The sequence below is a fragment of the Armigeres subalbatus genome, chromosome 3 (assembly GCF_024139115.2).
Source record: "Armigeres subalbatus isolate Guangzhou_Male chromosome 3, GZ_Asu_2, whole genome shotgun sequence".
Classification (NCBI taxonomy): Eukaryota; Metazoa; Arthropoda; class Insecta; order Diptera; family Culicidae; genus Armigeres; species Armigeres subalbatus.
Window position 1 is genome coordinate 119,871,690 of NC_085141.1, and position 21,049 is coordinate 119,892,738.

The 21,049-nt window shown below is 40.2% G+C and overlaps 2 protein-coding genes and 1 long non-coding RNA gene across 3 annotated transcripts in view; all 3 read left to right on the forward strand.

Moving 5' to 3' along the window:
- Positions 1-21,049, forward strand: part of LOC134223840 (uncharacterized) — a 532,543-nt gene that overhangs the window by 68,921 nt on the left and 442,573 nt on the right. The window lies entirely within an intron of this gene.
- Positions 7,563-8,805, forward strand: LOC134225357 (uncharacterized). Its single transcript, XR_009983227.1, has 3 exons — positions 7,563-8,191; positions 8,275-8,379; positions 8,443-8,805. It is a non-coding gene; the product is annotated as an uncharacterized LOC134225357 (long non-coding RNA).
- Positions 17,016-19,853, forward strand: LOC134219165 (dnaJ homolog subfamily C member 3). The gene is made up of 3 exons (XM_062697865.1): positions 17,016-17,339; positions 17,544-17,657; positions 18,121-19,853. Exons 1-3 carry the CDS (start codon positions 17,246-17,248, stop codon positions 19,401-19,403), a joined length of 1,491 nt encoding a protein of 496 aa, XP_062553849.1. The 5' UTR covers positions 17,016-17,245; the 3' UTR covers positions 19,404-19,853.

Genomic DNA, 21,049 nt, shown 5'->3' on the forward strand with positions numbered 1-21,049 from the left:
TTTCATGCATTTTGGGCCAGTCTAATATTACATGCATGTTTTAAATCCAACCCAACCCAGAAATATTAAGTTTTAAAATGAAATAAAAGTCGGTTCAATTGAAGTTAAAAAGAAAACATAAATGAAAGGGTGGGAAAACCTTTTTGCTGAAATTAAAATGAAAATAATCAACTTTTTGACCCTTCCTTCGGAAGTGTCTATAATTTCACTTTGTATGCGTTACGCAGGTGTGTTACGTATTGATCTATCAAGAAATCTCGTGAATTATTAAATAAAATATATGGTATTTTAAAGAAATACACTTTGACATTGAAAATATAATTATAACAAATAATATGACATGGAATTATGCCTATTTTTCTGATTTGTTTCAAAGAAACAAATGATTTTAAAAATCTCGCTCATTTTTAAGGTATTGAACAAGTTTAGTTTTACCAAATTAGGCATCCATAAGGCGAAATATATGTTATTATTGAACGCTATTGAGTTTCGCTCAGATCAATGACTTATTTAGTTAGTTCTGGATTAATTAATATCGAGGTCTCTGGAAATTACGAGTACAATATATTAAACCACCGTTACGATAGTTACTAACCATGTCACAATAGTTATTCAATCCGACGAGCGCCTTATAGATAGGCAGCATGAAGCACAGTACGTTATCATTCGTTAAGTTGTCATTCAACCCATGACATCCGCCTTTGGGTAGGCAATTATTTTGTCAGCTTCACGGTAAATCACCGTGAAAAGCTGAGTAGTTTTATCTCGGTTTAAATACTGGAGTCTGGAAAAAAATCCTTATAACTAAAGCCCCAAACGCAATACAACGGAACGGCGACGGAAACGGAAAATTTGACAGTTAGCCCATATATTTTCTGTCAAATTTGCCGTTTCCGTCGGCGTTCCGTTGTATTGCGTTTGGGGCTTAAGGAAGGGTCAAAATCTCACTGTAGGTGGATTAATCTGGGTTTTTTTCTACAATTTTGATTTGACAGATACACACTTATGGTGAATGTTTTGTACTTTTATTTTCAGAGCTGCATGCCACTTTTGAAGCATGGGTGTAACCAAAGTTTTCGTACTTTTATTTTAAACACAAGGAACTCTCTACGAAAAAGAAGCAACGCAACTTCTTATCATTTTAACCAATGTTTTTTTTTTAATTTGATGAATGATTTTTCTTTCTGTGTATTTATTACATTTTCACTTATATTTGCTATAATAATGAATATTTTAAAGAGAAATACGAAACAAGGATTTCCTACCTTTTGCTGGAGCTGTTGCGGCGCGTGCATCAGCCTGCTGAAAGGTTTATAGTGGAAATACGCCTTTCGAAAATAATCAGATGCAGGCTTCCGTGAGAGCTCTGTACCTTTAAATTTTTGTTCAATGTGTACACTGGAATAGCATAGAAGTGATTAGATACCACGTTTGTTTCTATTAAACCCTAATAATGCATAAAAATCATAATTAAATAAATTTTATTAATTTCTGTTTTTGGTTCCTTACTGGAAACCTAACAAAAGCGCATTTTCGTAATGAAACCTAAAAAATGTATATTAATAGCTGTTTTGCGCATATGTAACATGAAACTATTTGGAAGCAAATCTACTTTAGTCAGGTCATGTAAAATGAAACATTAGCATCATTACTAATGCCTTTCAATGAGTGGATCGGCTACTATACCGAGTTGAGGCAAGCTTTAAGACCAATTATTTGAGAGACGTTCTTTAAGAATCAGTCACCCCCAGAAGTGATTCACCATATGCTGTTTATATTAGTTTAATTTGAATTAGTAAAATCGATTGTAAAACGATATAAAAACTCAAAGGTGCAGCCCAATGACGCTGTACACAAAGGTGATGCAGAACCATGTATGTTATGAGTATTATTTGTATTTTAGTTTGTGTGTCTTTAGTACAATGATATTTTACTCTTCTCAAAGTTTCAGCATTAACCCTCGGTATCGTTGCGTTTGAATTTTCTACAGCAACCACTTCCAACAACCGTAATCAATGCTGAAGGCTTACGGCTGCAAACTGAGGATTAGAACTAAACTTATTGTTGCATTAATTTGACTTCAAGGCGATGCACTTATAGGTTTGGTTGATTCACCGAAACCCATTGCGAAACTGTTAGAAAATTATTAATAGTAAATAATTATCAATATATTTTATTTAATACATTGGATATGAAGAATTGACTCTTCCTTGATCGAATGGTCCAAGAAAATAGAGAATCCCTCGAGAAACGGCTGAGATATTAACTTTCAAGTCTATCATATTTTCGTGATGTTTTTCAATTTTTCGCAATCGTTAATGTACCCCAATAGGCGAATTCGAGAAGGATCCAGTGGTAGAGTGCGCTGCGAGAGTTTGGGAGAAAAGTCGTCAGAAGCGATTATTTACATTCAAAATCAAATTTTCTCCATCAAATTTACTTCACTTTTTGGTATATAGTCTCATGTTTTCCACTGGCAATGGCTTCTTAAAGTCTTTAAGCAGCTGTTGAAAACAAATCCCACCCAAGTAAGCCGCAAATTAAAAATCCGGGAATTCATAACCAAGATTGTGCGGTGGAGGTACTGCAAGAGATGTGCTGTTTAATCGGAAAAATCATATGCAAGCACATACCGGATGGAAGCTCATCCCAGAGAAAACAAAATTTTCTTCCAATTTGCGACTATTTCAGCTTTCACAAATGGTTGTATTAACCAGAAAACGCGAAAATCGTTCTCCCTCCGTATGCTGCCAATGCACTTTTTTGGCCAACTACACTTTTTTCGTGATTGTTGTGACGACCACCAGATGTCGAAATGATCGATGAGCTTTACTCAAATTCGCCTATATATTATCAATTCAGTGCAAACCCGAATTATATCCGCCAACGAAGTTGGATTTTTCTCACAATCCATACGTTAAACCTAACTTCGGAAGTGGTGCGCTGTTTTCATTTTGTGATGAGCTATACAGCGCACCACTTCCGAAATTAGGTTTAACGTATGGATTGCGAAAAAAATCCAATAGGCGTATCAATTGGGTTGTTTAGGGGTATCGATGTTTTTACATATTCTGAATCTATAGGAAAAACTGAGCCTAGCCCCAATTTTTCAGAATTTTTTGACCTCCGGAATTATTTTTAATTTGCATTTTATATTTATATGGGACTAAAAATTTGTTCTTATGCTGCATGGGCCAACTGTCATTCTATGAATGTTAGTGTCATTCTATCGATTGAAATGGCTTATTGTTTGCTGTATCAAAATGTAAATAAAAGGTTTACAAACAAAATAAAAATATGTTGGAGATCAGAAAAGCATGCTCTTTATGTTAAACTATAAAAAACCTCATATTTTTCTTCGCTAAACAACCCAATTGGGTTGTTTAGCTCAGAAAAATATCGAGTTTTTTGCAGTTTAATATAAAGAGCATGCTTTTCTGATCTCCGACATATTTTTATTTTGTTTGTAAACCTTTTATTTACACTTTTATACAGCAAACAATAAGCCATTTTAATCGATAGAATGACACTAACATTCATAGAATGACAGTTGGCCAATGCAGCATAATAAAAAAAAAATTAGTTCCATATAAATTTAAAATGCATATTAAAAATAGTTCCGGGCTCCAAAAATTCTGAAAAATTGGGGTTAAACTCAGTTTTTATGCAGATTCAGAATATGTAAAAATATATATACCTAAACAACAATTGGGTTGTTTAGCTCAGAAAAATATCGAATTTTGGCAGTTTAACATAAGGAGCATGCTTTCCTGATCTCCAACATATTTTTATTTTGTTTGTAAACCTTTTATTTACATTTCTATACAGCAAACAATAAGCCATTTTAATCGATAGAATGACACTAACATTCATAGAATGACAGTTAGCCCATGCAGCATAAGAACAAATTTTTAGTCCCATATAAATTTAAAATGCACATTAAAAATAGTTCCGGGGCTCCAAAAATTCTGAAAAATTGGGGTTAGGCTCAGTTTTTTATGCAGATTCAGAATATGTAAAAACATGTATACCCCTAAACAACCCAATTGTATAAACAACAACAGAAATCTTTTTTGTTTTATTATTTGTAAACATAAACTTCAGAAACAATCCAATCCAAAACAGATTTCATCTAAGTAATACTATCAACAATAACTTCGCTTTATACTATATACCGTATTCATCAAAGTTATACTAATCTTAGAATAAACTGCATTTAAACGAACACGGGGTCAACCAGGCGAATAGCCAGTTAGAATGACTTTTAATCTATTTAGTATAGATTTTTCTCAGAGTGTAGACTCAGTTTTTTATGCAGATTCAGAATATGTAAAAACATATACACCCCTATGTGGTAGTAGCGGATTGTGTTGAAATAATAATCGGAGATACGAAATGAAAGCATGAGTTATTTGAATGAGATTTGAATTTCTAAATCGAACGCCGATTGCTTCGATTTAGAAATTCAAATCTCATTCAAATAACTCATGCTCTCATTTCGTATCTCCGATTATTATTTCAACACAATCCGCTACTACCACACCCTAAACAACCCAATTTAAGCTGTACAGAAATAACCTAAAAGTAGGCAATTTATCGGTGAAACGTTGGGCGGAACAACACAGGCAGTTGGTAACAGGACTAATTTCCATGGCGTATTTCCAATGAGACTTTGATTTTGGGCGACAATTTCCATTTGACAATTTCCATTTCTGAAGCTAATATACACTTAGCTGCATATTTTGGCACAGCACATCGAAGAGAAAGGTAGTTTTCATCTATAATATGCAAAAAGTTCAATTTTTATTGAATATTCCCTAAATAGGAATTGATTTACAAGCTCGAAACTTGGAGAGCAATTTTCTCGGTTTCATGTTAATGGAATTCCGCCCTTTTCAAATGTTGGTCTAGATATAACCACTGTGATATAACATTCAAAAATATCTCAACTACAGAAAACGAAAGAAAATATTTTTGTTCACCTGCTTGGTGGATATGTTTGTAGGATGGAAGGACCCATGGCGGGAATATCCTTCTGGCGGCTGGCCGGCCACCACTTTATTGCCATCAATGCATCACAAATCACACACCAATAATATAGTTAACTTAACAATTATTGTTAAAAACATAGCAACATACCTGTTAATCACTTATAGCAGCATTTCACAAAATCACAATATCTACGACTATAAATTTATTCATGTAGGTAGAAAGAGTAATTGGGTTGTTTAGGGGTACCCAGCAAACAAAATGTGAGTCGTGAGGCATTCGTTAGGCACTAGTGAGTGGCTGAAAATTGAGAAAAAAAAACAAACGTTTGATCGAAGCGTTTGAGCCTTGTTGATATTGTTTTTATTATTTCTCCACCGATGCACCAGACCTTAGTACTTGCGAGAAAAAACATGTCGTCGCGTCGGCGAAATCGTTATCTTTATAAAATTAAGCGCGTGTGGTGAGGTTTCAAACATCCGCAAACTAAATCCGGTCGATTTTCCGCGAAAGTGTCCAGTGAAAGTGGATTCCGTCGGGAGAATTGTAAAAACGAGGTGAAAATTTTCTTTAATTGATCGGGGTTTGTTTTTCGATAAAAAAAAGTGCTTTGTTGGGAAAGTTTTTGCCGGAGAAAATGTTATGGTGCTTCCACGAATGATCACATAAAGTAGATTCCGTCCGGAAATTGGTAGAAAACGTAGTGAAAATTTTATTACACTGATCCTTGCACTGATCGGTGTTTCTTTGCAATGAAAAGTGCTTGAGTAGAGGAGTTTTTCCGGAGAAATGTCATGGTGCTGGTACGAATGGTTACATCCAGCGGCCGGTGAAAAAATGCAAATTACGAGGCATGGTATTTTGAACCATGGGCGGAAGTGGATGAGTGAAATTTTGATAATAATCGCATCGTTGCGTTCTCTCCGGTTGTAAATTCGATGAATTCCGTCAAAGGTGGAATATACGGTTTTTTTCAGAAAAGTGTATCATCAGTAAACAAGTGTTCCAAGTATCTGGGAAAGCTTCAATTGCTTCGAAAATCATATTCGGAAGTGTATGTTTTATTATTATTGTCATTATTCAAGAGACTTGTAGCCCTAGGCTGGCTCATTTCTAAAAGTGTAAATACATAGGTGAATTCCTTCCGGCGGTAGTTATGGGTATGGCATTATTGAGACCCACCATTGTGCAGGTAGTGTGACTATGCATCAGTACGCGCATAGCAAATGTTATTTTGAGGTCCTTACAACTTACAGTGCCTACTGAGGATCACCAGGGCGCATATAATGGGAATCAAACAAAACGAATAGCGTGAATTAAACAAAAACAACACAAAAGATATGGACCTTTATGGAAAAAGATATGGATATGATATGGAAAAAATATGGATCCTTTTATCGAACAAGTGGCCGCGCGAAGAACAACATGGTATCGTCGCTTTCGCGGCGTCGGTCAACCGGGCGGGTTCCGAGCACGAGGACGGAAAGGGGTCTTCGTCAAGGCTGGGGAAGGCGTAGGCACCGCGTCGGCAAGTCCTACTGTGTGTTGGCGAATAGACCCTGTCGCAGAAAGGTCAATTTGGGATGCACGCGGCATCATCATTAATACGTGGCGAAACGTATAATGGAACTCCTGTGTGACGACCCCAACTACTTAAATTCCTTCAGGGGGTTTGGCACAATCTTTTATGCGGAGTCGGTTTACCTTGGCACCGACCCGCACTAGAAAAGAGTTTGCGCCCAGCTACAGGGTTCACTTTTGCTGTTAAAGCAAATTACAGCACTTGGCAAGGTTCTAAATGAACGCGTTTTCGGGAGCACACCACTCGATACGGAAGCAACGCACAACTGTCATTTTTATTATTTCACGCATGCTGCGACGCAGCAAAGCTAAATCAACAAAATGACAGTTGTGCGCCGCCTATGAACTGAGTGGTGTGCTCCCGAAAACGCGAGCACTTTGGAACTTGAATTCCGTCAGGAGTGACCTTAAAGAGAGAGAAAATTGTCAACATAAAGTAGGTTAGCTGTAAGTTAATAAAGAGTATGATTGGTACCACCGCAGCGGAGTGGTGTTTTAATTGATCATATACCCGAAATCCAGTGCCGCCGCGCGGCCTACCGGCGGGGATCATCGCCCCGTCGGTGGAGGTGCGCTTCACCTGAAGCAATTCCTGGTGGAACTCTTGTAGCAATTTCTGGTGGAACGTGTGATGAAACTCCTAGAACAATTCCTGGTTGAACTCTTGGAGCAATTTCTGGCGAAACGTGTGATGGAAATCCTGGATCAACTTCTGGTGAAACTCTTGGAGCACTATCTGGCGAAACGTGTGATGAAACTCCTACAGCACTCCCTGGTGGAACTCTTGGAGCTATTTCTGGCGAAACGTGTAATGGAACTCCTGGAGCAATTCCTTGTGAAACTCTTGTAGCAATTTCTTTTCTGGTGAAACGTGTGATGAAACTCCTAGAGCAATTCCTGGTGGAACTCTTGGTAGTGCTTGATGGGGATGGGTTTGAAGCTGTTGAAGAGTTTATTTAGTTTGAAGCGTTTCAATGTGACATGCGTGACATGTTTTTTTTATATTGTTAAGGAGACTTTCAGCCCTAGGCTGGCCTGTCTCCGGGATTGTGACATGGGACAATGGCGTTTTCCGTGAAGTGAAAAGACGTATTGCTTTTGTGAATATGACTTTCTACGGATTACTTATACCATCTTAGCCACCACAACATGCAGACGGAAACAAAATTTACTCTGCGTAAAACTCTGATTGTATCAGTGGCCCTTTCTGAAATTTATAAAGCATGGATATTAAAAGGGAAAGACCGGACAGTTTTCGGGGTTTTTAAGCGAATAATGCTGCATACAATACTAGGTGGGAAACCAGCAAATGGTGTGTGGCACAGACGAATGAATCACGAGCTGTATCAGGTGTTCAAAGAAGAAAATATTGTGAATCGAATTAAATACGCCAGACTTTAGTGGGCTGGTCACTTAGTGCGAATGTCGGAAGAATGAATAGCGAATATACAACAGAGAACCGGATAGAGGCCGGTGACTTCGTGGACGACCATGGACACGCTGCCTGCACGAGGTGGAATCGGACTTGGGACTGGAGGAACATCGCCCAAGACAGTCGATTGTGGAGCTCTACAATACGCTAGGCAAAGTGTATCGACGCTGTAGCCAACCAGGTGTCTAGGTAGGTATCATAAAGGACATACTGTTGATCGTTTGAGAAGCAAGTTTTAAAGTGAAATTTCCTTTTTCCTTCTTTCGTTCCAGATCATATTGTTCGTGCTACCACCAGATCGTGTAAAAAAATACCTATAAAAACTTCAGGAGCGATTTTCAACTAATGATCGACTTGATATTATCATGGTACTTCAAGTAGGGACATTTTGTCAATGCGCTGTACACTATTCTTTAAAATATTGTTTTCTCTGTCTATAGAATTCTTCTGCAATTGTTGACTTCAACTATGTCAAATAAACACGGTGAGGGCGTCGTTGAAGTTTATGGCCCGATGTCATTATCCTACAAGATTACAAACAGATCAGTAGAAAACATTTCCAACCAAATGAACAAATGCATTTAATATTACTGTTAACGAAGCAAAAATGCATCACTTGTGTTTTATATTTTAATTTGAAGTAAAAGATTTAATTTAAAAAAGAAGGAAAAGGAGCAAGTGTAGTTATATGAACACAGTTGCTTTCATGAATTGCAACACGAAGAAGATAATTGAAATTCAGAAAACCTACAGATGTAAAATTAAAAAAAGCTAAATATTCAAATTTATCTGTAAAATGTTTCCAACAAAATGTTTACAATAAATAAATTGTTGAATCGATAAATAACATGTGTTTTGACTTCGTTTCTCATAACCTAGTTTGTTTGCTTACCTTCAAAATAAATACGGGAAATTGGTCAACCTTTAACTTGTCCACATGTTAGGGTGATAGCGGGGAATCGCCCACGATGAAAAGCTTTCAAGTCGGTCAAGTCTAATCTAATGAAAATTCTTGTAGGAGTTCCACTGAGAATTCCTTCAAGAGTTCCTCTGGATCTTCCTCCAGGAGTTCTACAGAGAATTCCTTCAGGAGCTCCTCTGGGAATTTCTCTAGGAGATCTGAGATTTTCTTTAGACGTTCTTCTGATCATTTTCCAGGAGTTCCTCTAGCAATTCTATCAGGAGTTTCTCTGGGAATATCTCAATGTGCTACTCTGGGGATTCTTTCTGGACTTCTTCTGAGAATTCTTCCAAGCGTTTTTGTAACAATTCTTTGGAGGTTCCCTATGATTTTCTCCAGGAGTCACTCTCTGAAAATTCCTCCAGGAGTTCTTCTGGGAATTCCTCCAGGAGATCCTCTCAGATTTTCTACAGAAATACTTCCAGGAAATCCTCTGGGAATTTCTTCAAGAGTTCCACTTGGGATTCCTCAAGAAGTTCCTCTGAGAATTTATTCAGGAGTCCCTCTGGCATTTTTTCCAGGAGTTCCATTAGCCTCTCTGAGAATTCTTCCATTAGCTTCTTTGAAGATTCTTCTAAGAGCTCCTCTTGGAATTTTACCAAGAGTTCCTTTGAGAAATCTTCCATGGTCTCTTCTGACAATTCTTCCAGGAACTTCTCTTCTTCCATGAGAAGAATTCTTTTGGGACTTCCTCTGGGAATTCTTCCAGAAGTTCCTCTGGGAATATTGCCAGGAGTACCTCTGGGAATTCTTCCATGAGCTTTTCTGAGATTTCTCACCTAAGTTCCTCTGGGAATTCTTCCAGAACTTCCGGAATTATTCCTGGAAGAATTTTCGGAATAATTCCTGGAGAAACTTCCGAAAGAATTCCTGGAGGAACTTCCGGAACAAATCCTGGGGAAACATTCTGAGGAATTCGTGGAGGAACTTTGCCGAGGAATTCCTGGAGAATCTTCCGGAAGTAACCCAGGGAGAAATTTCTGGAGAAACTTCACGAGGAACTCTTGGAGGAACTTCACGAAGAATTCCAGGAGAAAGTTCCGAAAGAATTCCTGAAGGAACTTTGCGAGAAATACTTGGAGGAACTTCTGGAGGAATACTTGGAGAAAGTCCACGAATTCCTGGAAGATATTCCAATGGAACTCCTGGAGGAACTTCGAAGAAATTTCCGAAGTAATTCCTGAAGGAGCTTTCCGAGGAATACCTGAAGGAATTCGGAGGAACTTCTGGAGAAATTTCAGAGGAATTCCGGAGGAACTTCTGGAGAAATTTCCAGAGGAATTCTTGGAGGAACTTACGTAGGAATTCTTGGAGTAACTTCACGAAGAATTCTTGGAGGAACTTAGCGAATAATTTGTGGAGAAACTGGAGGAACTTACTGAGGAGTTCCTGAAGGAACTTTTGGAGGAATTCTTAGTGAAACTTTCGGAGGAACTCCTGGAGAAACTTCCCGACGAATTCCTGGAGGAACTTCACGAGGAATTCCTGGAGAATTTTCCAGAGTAATTCCTAGAGGAACTTCTGGATAAATTCCTGGAGAAACTTCCGGAAGAATTCCTGGAGGTACTTCCCTAGGAATTCTTGGAGGAGCTTCGCGAGGAATTCCTGGAGAAACTTCTGGATAAATTTCTGAAGGATCTTCAGGAGAAATTTCTGGAAGGATTCCAGAAGAAATTCTTGAGGAATTCTCGGAGTATCTTTCAGATAAATTCCTGGAGGAACTTCCCGAGGAATTCCTGGAGGATCTTCCGGGGGAATTTCTCGAGGAACTCTTGGAGGAACTTTCGAAGGAATTCCTGAAGGAACTTCACGAGGAGTTCTTGGAGGAACTTCGCGAAGAATTCCTGGAGGAACTTTTGGAGGAATTTCCAGAGGAATTCCGAAGGAACTTCTGGAGAAATTTCCAGAGGAATTCTTGGAGGAACTTACGTAGGAACTCTTGGAGTAACTTCACGAAGAATTCTTGGAGGAACTTAGCGAATAATTTGTGGAGAAACTGCCGGAGGAATTCCTGGAGGAACTTACTGAGGAGTTCCTGAAGGAACTTTGGAGGAATTCTTAGTGAAACTTTCGGAGGAACTCCTGGAGAAACTTCCGACGAATTCCTGGAGGAACTTCACGAGGAATTCCTGGAGAATCTTCCAGAGTAACTCCTAGAGGAACTTCTGGATAAATTCCTGGAGGTACTTCCCTAGGAATTTCTGGAGGAACTTCATGAGGAATTCCTGGAGAAACTTCTGGATAAATTTCTGAAGGATCTCCGGAGAAATTTCGGGAAGGATACCAGAAGAAATTCTTGAGGAATTCTTGGAGTATCTTTCAGATAAATTCCTGGAGGAACTTCCCGAGGAATTCCTGGAGGATCTTCCGGGGGAATTTCTCGAGGAATTCTTGGAGGAACTTTCGAAGGAATTTCTCGAGGAATTCTTGGAGGAACTTTCGAAGGAATTCCTGAAGGAACTTCACGAGGAGTTCTTGGAGGAACTTCGCGAAGAATTCCTGCAGGAACTTCCGGAGTAATTCCTGGAGGAACTTCTGAATAAATTTCTGGAGACACTTCCGGAGGAATTCCTGGAGGTACTTCCCTAGGAATTCCTGGAGGTACTTCCTCGCGAGGAATTCCCACCTAACCTTACAAAAGAACCAAATCCACAATTTTAACATTAATTAATTTGAATAGCGCAATCAACACAAAAACGTTAAAAGCTTTTGATTACAGTACTCAAATTAATTCATGAAGCAATTGTTACTTAGGTCCTTTTGAAAAGTTAAGCGGAGAGAGAGAACTTCTGGATAAATTTCTGAAGGATCTTCCGGAGATTATGGAAGGATTCCAGAAGAAATTCTTGATGAATTCTTGGAGTTTCTTTCGGATAAATTCCTGGAGGAACTTCCCGAGGAATTCCTGGAGGATCTTCTGAGGGAATTTCTCGAGGAATTCTTGGAGGAACTTTCGAAGGAATTCCTGCAGGAACTTCCGGAAGAATTTCTGCAGGATTTTCCGAGGAATTCCTGCAGGAACTCCCCGAGGAACTTCGCGAGGACTTCCTGGAGGATCTTTCGGAGTAATTCCTGGAGGATCTTCCGGGGGAATTTCTGCAATATTTTCCCGAGGAATTCCTGCAGGAACTTCCTGAGGAATTCCTGGAGGAACTTCGCGAGGAATTCCTGGAGCATCTTCCGGAGTAATTCCTGGAGGAACTTCTGGAGAAATTCCTGGAGAAACTTCCGGAGGAAGTCCTGGGGAACTTCCGGAGGAATTCCTGGAAGATTTTCAGAAAATAATTCTGGAGGAGATTCCGGAGAAATTCCAGGAGGTTCTTTCCGATGAGGAGGATTGTAGGATTTTCGAGAGGAACTCCTGGAAAAAACTTTCGGAGGAATTCCCGGAGGAACTTCTGGATAAATTCCTGGAGAAACTTCCGGAGAAATTCTTGGAGGATCTTCCAGGAAACTCTTGGAGAAACTTCCGAAGCAATTTCTGGAGGAATTCCTGGAAGAACGTAGCGGTGAATTCCTAGAGGATCTTCCGAAGGAATTCTTGGAGGATCTTTCGGAGGATATCCTGGAAGAAATTTCGGAGGAACTTCTGGAGGAATTTTAGTAGTAACTTCCCGAGAATTACTCCTGGAATTCCTCCGGAATCTCCTCCAGAAATTACTCCAATATTCCCTCCAGGAATACCTCCGGAAGTTCCTCCAGGAATTCCTCAGGTAGTTCCTCCATGAATTCCTCGTGAAGTTCCTCCTGAAATTCCTCCAGAAATTTCTTCGAAAGTTCCTCCGGAATTCCTCACGAAGCTCCTCTAGGAGTTTCCCCAGAAGACCATCCAGCAATTCCTCAGGTAGTTCCTCTGGGAGTTTCTCCAGGAATTCCTCTAGAAGCTCCTTCAGGAATTTCTCGTGAAGTTCCACCAGGAGTTCCCTGAATAATACTCCAAGAATTTCTCCAGAAATTCCTCCGGAATCTCTTCGCGAAGTTCCTCCAGAAATTCCTTTGAAAATTCCGGAAATCCTCGGGAAGTTCCTTCAGGAATTCCTCTGGAAGTTTCTCCAGGAATTCCTGTCCTGCGGCAGTTTCTATGAGAATTCTCCGGGAATTTCACAGGAAATTCCTTTAGGAACTCCTCCGGAAGTTGCTCTAGGAATTCCTTCAGAAGTTCTTCCAGGAATTTTTTCTAAAGTTTCTCCAGGAATTCCTCCAGAATGAATAAGGTAGGAACTGAATGGCTCAAGGGAATCAAAACTCGGTTATCGGAGTAGGCAAGGCCCACCGCCGGGTACAAGCAGAGTAGACCGTGGCGTGCAAGTGCACCGGCTTCGGGTCATCGGGGCACTATTGAACCAGAAGTTATCTCCACCCGGAATCTTTGAATCGATCGACCTCAGCACTCGTCCGCTCACCCGTTGAGACGGGTCGTCAGTTACGGGGGAGCTTCCGACGAGTAGCTCGCAGTTAAGGCGGGAACTGAATGGCTCAATGGTTTAGCAAGTAGCCAAATAGCTGAGTACATGGGAAATCAGTTAATCAGAGTAGGCTATATCCACCGCCGGGGAACAGTTGAGTAGATCGTGGCGCGTGAATGCACCGGCTTTAGGTCGTCGGGACACCATTGAACTGAAGTTATCTCCACCCGGCATCTTTGGTCTGACCTCGGCACTCGCCCGGTCACCCGTTGAAGTGAGAAAGTGCGTAGGACTTGAGCTGAGCTTTGAATATGCTGACCAGGTGAAAGCGTAGTGTTGGTAATATAATAGCCTTCCACGGATGCGGGTCGTTGGTATCAGGGGAGCTTCCGCCGCCGGATGACTCCCCGTCTGAGTAGGATAGATTCGCCACCGGGAACTATGTGAGTAGCTTGCATGTGCTGAATGGCACAAGGAAAAGATAAAGGGCTTGAGGGCTCAAGGCTTTTGTGTGCTTTCTGGCACAAACAAGCAAGCTTAAGGTAAGAAGTACCGGTTTGGGAGGAGTACGTTTAGTACTGTCTGTACTACTCTGTACTACTCTGTCATACAGAAGTAATACTGGAAGGTCGTCCCGGGTAGATCAGGGCATTAGAAGAGAGAATAACTCAAGTAGCGTTCCTTTACTTGCGTGGGTTTACTGGGTCACCCTTCCGCCAATCCCAATCCTTGAGTGATAATTTCAGGTGTCTGTTTTCAAATTTGCCTTCATCCCTCTATACAAAAAAAAAACATCTGTTCGTCGACTTCAGAGCAGCATATGATACAATGACAACCAATATAACTGATACGGTTGATAGAAGCGGCGATGGATCGGGTGATGTATGTAGTTCGAGTCTTAGGGGAATTCTTGAGTCCCTTCGAAACACGCAGAAGGTTACAACAAGTCGATGATCTATCGTGCCTGCTATTCAAAATCGCTTTGAAGGGGGTAACGGGCACGGATTGACACGAGTGATACGATTCACAAAATTTGTAAGACTGCGGTGGGCCGTATACGTAGCCAGAATGTGTGACAAAAACCCAGGAAAAATGGTTCTCGACAATGTTCCGACGGATACAAGAAGGCGAGGTGCGCAGCGAGCAAGGTAAATCGATTAATGATTTACGGCCCCTCCTTAAAGTGCATGGCTGGCATTGCCATGGACCGTGCTGAATGCGGACGATTGTTATGTACTGCAAAGGCCACTCCATCCTTAATAGGCTGAATAAATAATTGAATTGGGTTTAGATTGGATTCGGATTAGATTTGGATTTGAATTTTGATTTGATTTGAAATAGATTTGATTAGGAACGGATTTGTATAAAAAAAGTAAGTAATGTAAGTAATGCATAGTCATTGAAGACGACGCGGCATTCAGTTCACTGTTAAACATCACCTTGTCCTGTTACTCGGCAGCAATCTTCCTCTGTCCTCTAATTTTACCCAAAAAAAAAATAAATTTACTTATCTCCTGTTGTATGCATTACAACATGAAATTGAAATTTTGTTATACTAATATGTTAGAGCGTGGAAACACCCTGCGTCACATCTTTGGTCTCGGATTGATGCCATCCTAGCTCATTCGCTAGATTAACTTCATCAACAACTGCATAGCTGGAAAATTGATGAGACTTCTATTTTGATTTAGGTACCTCCTGAAACCGAGTAGGTGGACAATGTGTCAAAATTCGAAAAAAAGCGAACTAGGTATCTATTTGTAACTCTTAATTACCTCACGAATTGTTGCGAGTCATCTCCGGTTGCCAATCGTTTCCCTCTTCACCGAATCACCGTCTTCAAATCGATTTTACGATGCTTGCTGAGTATACACTCCTCGTTTAACTTTCGGGTGCGATTGCAGCAGCGCTGATGGCGTAAGTAGCGGATTTACAGACGATTCCTTCAATTCATGTGAACATTCCGAAATGTGTAAGCACCTGTCCTTCGATCGGTTACATCATGATGTCCAAATCCTGAGATCGTGAACGACGTCGGTAGAATCGTTGATCGAAACGATCGTCAAGTCGGCACCACTACGCACTCGCCACCACCACTGGTCCCAGCCACTGACGAGTCCTCCGCCAAAACGCCACGAATGCCAATCTTTCATGGTGTGGGCAAGCTCTATATGAACCAGAACCCGTTATAATTTGAGATCCGGAACAGCAGCCTCGAGCTGGTTCGGGTCGTAGGTGGCATTCTCCCGTACGAGTGTACATATAACTACCTGTTGCGCTTACTTCAGGTGAAACGATCGTCACGTCGGCACCACTACGCACTCGCCACCACCACCAGTCCTCCACCAAAACGCCACGAATGCCAACCTTTCGCGGTGTGGGCATGCTCCATACCGACCAGAACCTGACGTAATTTGGGATCCGAAATGTGGAAGCCGCCTCGAGCTGTTTCAGGTCGTAGGTGACGTCCTCCCGTACGACGGATTTTCCTCGCGGATTTCAACCAATGCCGATGGCGGATTATTCCTCGGTTCGAGAATAGAAATAATCCAAAAACCGGTGGCAAATGATGCTGAAGAAAACCCCTTTTCTATGCTATCGGCACAGCGAACGACGACCATGATATTTTCACTTCACAATTTCACTTTTTTTCTCACTTATTGCATCGGCAGAATTTAACATTTTTTCTTTCTTTTTTTAAATTGTTTACATCGATCTGTCATCGAAGATGTACATGTAATGTTGTTGTATTAGTGAACACAAATCATGTTCTCACTACTACATACACTATTTTGGTCGACTCACTGAAATGACTCACGTTAGGGTAAGGTTACACTAATGTTACCCTAACGCAGACGTTTGATATCAGCAAACGCCTAACACGATGTTGCAATATAGCGTAATTTTAGTCGAGGTTTACCCTAACGTGAATCATTTTTTTAGGCTCATGAGGTAACATGTTACCCTAAAGTTCGGGTCATGTTAGGCTCATTCTCCTTGCTGGGTATATATGTTTTTACATATTCTGAATCTGCATAAAAAACTGAGCCTAACCCCAATTTTTCAGAATTTTTGGAGCCCCGGAACTATTTTTAATTTGCATTTTAAATTTATATGGAACTAAAAATTTGTTCTTATGCTGCATGGGCCAACTGTCATTCTATGAATGTTAGTGTCATTCTATCGATTGAAATGGCTTATTGTTTGCTGTATAAAAATGTAAATAAAAGGTTTACAAACAAAATAAAAATATGTCGGAGATCAGAAAAGCATGCTCTTTATATTAAACTGCAAAAAACTCGATATTTTTCTGAGCTAAACAACCCAATTATAATGATTATTCTCTTAAAATTTAAATTTAATAATATCGATTTACGCGCGTAAATTTTCACCCATGCGGCTTCCTCTGATTCGCGCTTATCAATGACTTCCGCATTGTGATCTATTACCTCCTTTTTCGGAGGCTTTCATCCAGTGCTACCAGAATTATCTTCAATGAAATTTTCCTTTACCATCAATCTTCTTTATCGGCTGCCCCTTGCAGCCCGTTACGCAGTACGTCAAAATTTCGGCCAATCAGCGTCGACCACATCCAGATGCGGTTGTCAAAACTGCTCGAACGATTCCGCTATCTGTTCGTGTCTCTCGCCAAAACACGTCAGTCGTTCAGAAAAGTACAATCCACTAGTTTCGTTGTTCGCAAAATCATCACAAGAAATAGCCGAACTTCTGCAAAGTTCACTTTATCAAGCCTTTTGTGATAAAATAGATAAGGGTGAAGGGTGAATATGAAAGTGAAGTGTTAAGGAAAATAAAATCAAATCTTAAAGCACTTGGATTAAACTAGTGAGAACGGATTTCTCCGCCCGCAGAAGTATGCTGCCAAACATCTACGAAATGTCGCAGCTAAGCGACAGTCGAAAATTGACCTCGGTGCTGCTGTTTCTATTATTAGAACTCTTTTTTAAGCGTAAGTAGTTTTGCAAAAATAATTATGGATTCAAAAGATGATGCAGACTAATCTGCCATTCGCGATGGAAGTATGATAAGAGGTTGTTTTCGTTTGTCCCTTTGCCAATAATCGCAGGGACCACAGACAACTAAACACTGACGTGTCCCAAGCTTTTCATTTTTAATGTGTGTGATTAATAATTGATGTTTTATTTCTTCAAAGGTGCGGAATCAGCTGCTTCACAGGCGGAAATTGAAGGCCATCTAGAAATGGGAAGAGATTTGTTGGCCAGAGGACAGTTATCAGACGCACTCACACATTATCATGCCGCTGTTGGTAAGTTTTTTCAATTGCGATAGACGGCTTATCTATTTTCGCTTTTCCACGTTTGAAGACGATGCATAGCTTTGCCAAACCGTAGACCATTACAAAATAGTTTGAGGCGATAGACAAGTGATGCAGCAATTTGGAAAAACAAGATTTTCTACAGATCTAACCGCACATAAATTGTTAATCAAATTCATTTTTAGATAACAGAAAGTAAATAAAACGGTTCATCGAATTAGATGTTTCCGAGCATTTGTCACGAAATTGACATAAAATCGAAGATAAACGGAAATTCTAACACTTTTTCTTTGTTGGACAAATTACTAATTCATATCAAAATTGCACAGTCCGGCTTTATAATCATGGATACGAAGTTGCCTTATATTGGAACGAAAATATGTAGCAAAAATATACAAACTCAATGTTACTTTCGATTGTATCTGACATAATTTTCTATAACTACTTTCCACAGAGGGCGACCCAACCAACTATCTTACGTACTTTAAACGAGGCACGGTTTACCTTGCTCTGGGCAAAGCCAAATTCGCCATCAACGACTTCTCTCGAGTGCTGGAGCTGAAACCGGACTTTGTAGCGGCTCGTGCCCAGCGTGGCCAGGTATATCTCAAAATGGGCGACTTCGATAACGCCGAAATCGATCTGATGAATGTCCTCCGGGCAGATCCTTACAACAACGAAGTTAACTTCCAATTTACCAGAATCGATCCAGCTCGGGATCAGTGGGTGCTTTGTTTGGACGTAATTGCGCGAGGTGATTACACTACTGCTATATCTCTGCTAACGCAGCTACTGGAGATTTGTCCGTGGTCTGTAGAAATTCGGGAGGCTCGTGCTCAATCCTACATTCGTGTTGGCGATAGACTGGCTGCTGTTAGCGACTTCCGTTCTGTTAACCGGTTATCGCAAGATAGTACCGATGGATATTATACTTTGTCCAAGATTCTCTACGACCTGGGAGATTCTGGATCTGCTCTCAAGGAAATTCGAGAGTGCTTAAAACTAGATCCAGAGCATAAAGACTGTTTTCCATTGTACAAAAAAATCAAAAAGGTAGACAAAGTTTACACGGACGCCCAAAAAGCATTAGAAAATCAACGGTTTGCAGAATGTACTGAACATGCCGAAAAAATTATCAAACTTGAACCTAACGTTCCGATGATTGTTTATAACGGTAAGCAACTTCTCTGTACTTGTCTCGTCAAAGACGAGCAGTTTACATCGGCTGTCGGCAGATGTCGAGAAGCTTTGGATATCTATCCGGACCCAGAGGTGATGTGTGACCGTGCCGAGGCTCTTATCGGTTCGGAAATGTACGACGATGCCATTAGTCAGTACCGCGAAGCTTTGGAAATAAACGATGGTTTCCAGCGAGCAAAGGAAGGCATCGAACACGCCCAGAAGCTACAGAAGCAATCAGAACGAAGAGATTACTACAAAATTTTGAACGTGAAGCGAACCGCCACCAAGCAGGAAATTACCAAAGCCTACCGGAGGGCTGCCCAAAAGTGGCATCCGGACAACTTCCAAGGCGACGAAAAGAAGGTCGCCGAGAAAAAGTTCATCGACATTGCGGCCGCGAAAGAAGTTCTCACCGATCCAGAGAAGAGGCGACAATTCGACGCCGGTGAGGATCCTCTGGATCCGGAAGGCAATCGTAACGGATTCGGAGGGGGCAATCCGTTCCATCACTTCCAGCATGGGTCACCGTTCCAGTTTAAGTTCCACTTCTCGTAGAGCACATCACGGGGGTAATATCCGATACCCCAACTCAGGATGGGTGAGTTCTCTAGTTATCCTTTTACATTTCCTTAACTGTCCACCTGTTGATGCCGTATAGTGCCAGCTTTAATTTATTACCCTATTTTCGTAGAATGGTAACAAAAAGTTATTGTTTTTCATCGCTAGAAAAAGAAATTATACTGAGCAAAGTCGAATTTAGTTTTTTTTTGTCTTTTGTCGTATTTAGAATATTTGAATTCAATCCAGAAATCCATGATGCGATAAAACGTGAAAAGATATCGAGGAAACAAATCTCATTTGGAGTGTCCATCGAGTCAAAATTGCATGTTTCCTTATTTTTTCACTTTTTTACCAACTGATTTTAAGAACTGATTAATAAGGTAAAATAAAACTCTAGTGTAAATAAACGCTTAATCACAGACTAGAAAGTAGTACATAAATTAATTAGTTGTCAATTTGTCTTCTCTGCATCCGAAATCCTTCTTGTTGCATTGAGAGAAGTTAATTGCTTCAAGTTATATTTTTATCATAATTCCGGCATAATATTTTTGCAGATAATATAGAAATCAATTTTTAATATGTTTATCATTATTTGTTCAGTTTAAGACCGGAGTGGCCTGTGTAGTATATAACAGTCTTCCTATTCAGCTCGGTCCATGGCTACGTCGCCAGTCACGCAGTCGATCGCTGCGCACCTCGTCATTTTGTGCCCGTCGGCTCGCTATCGAAAACCATTTTCACCGGGTTATTGTCCGACATACTGGCTATGTGCTCGCTTTCTTCACTTTCACTCCACCAAACGATCACTTTAGAATTTTTGACCTATTACTACTATAGAGAGTTAGAGTGGAAATCATAATAGGAATTTTTAACATATCTGGAATCCGTAATAAGGCATCGCTGATTCTGTATCACATAAGGTCCTTTATCTGCCATCGAACACTATAATGTTCAAAAAGAGTAAGTATTTGGTCATCCACTTGCTTCAGCGTTGGCGGCGGTTCAGGATCCAGCTATTCACACGAAACTGCTCCGTTTTGATACCCGTTGGAAGATCCCTGCTGGCTGGTAATACGTTTCAAATGTGCAACGTTTTGGCGAAACACCCTTTCAGTCGCTTTTCCTTTCACAGTAACACGTGATCCATTCTTATCAACACTAATTACTCGTCTGGTAGACATTTTTTTTCCTGATTATAAGTTTTTCATGAGTACACTGTGGCTAACTTTCAAGTTGGAATCTCTGTCTCAAATAAAATTTGTTGTTTGCTTCTCGCGCGTATTGAATTTCATTCGTATCGAGTCATCGCATTTCCTAAATTATTTATCTACAAGTGTTTAAATATATTCCTGAATAAACAACATAAAATATACAACAACAAAAAATGTGAGATACTGAGTACAATTAAAAATATGTTTGTGGATGTTCAATGTAAATTATAATATTTCGGTGAACTTTTCCTTGTATATCTGCAGCTGAATTCCAGTCAAAAACCCAACTTAATTCACCGAGTGGTGATACTGCCTTTCTCGCATTTAGCCAAAACACCAACCTTATATAGCGCTTATATAGTTCGATTCCATTTTCTTAATAACTTTTAAACGCAATAGTCGATCGTTATAAAATTCAATAGTGATGCA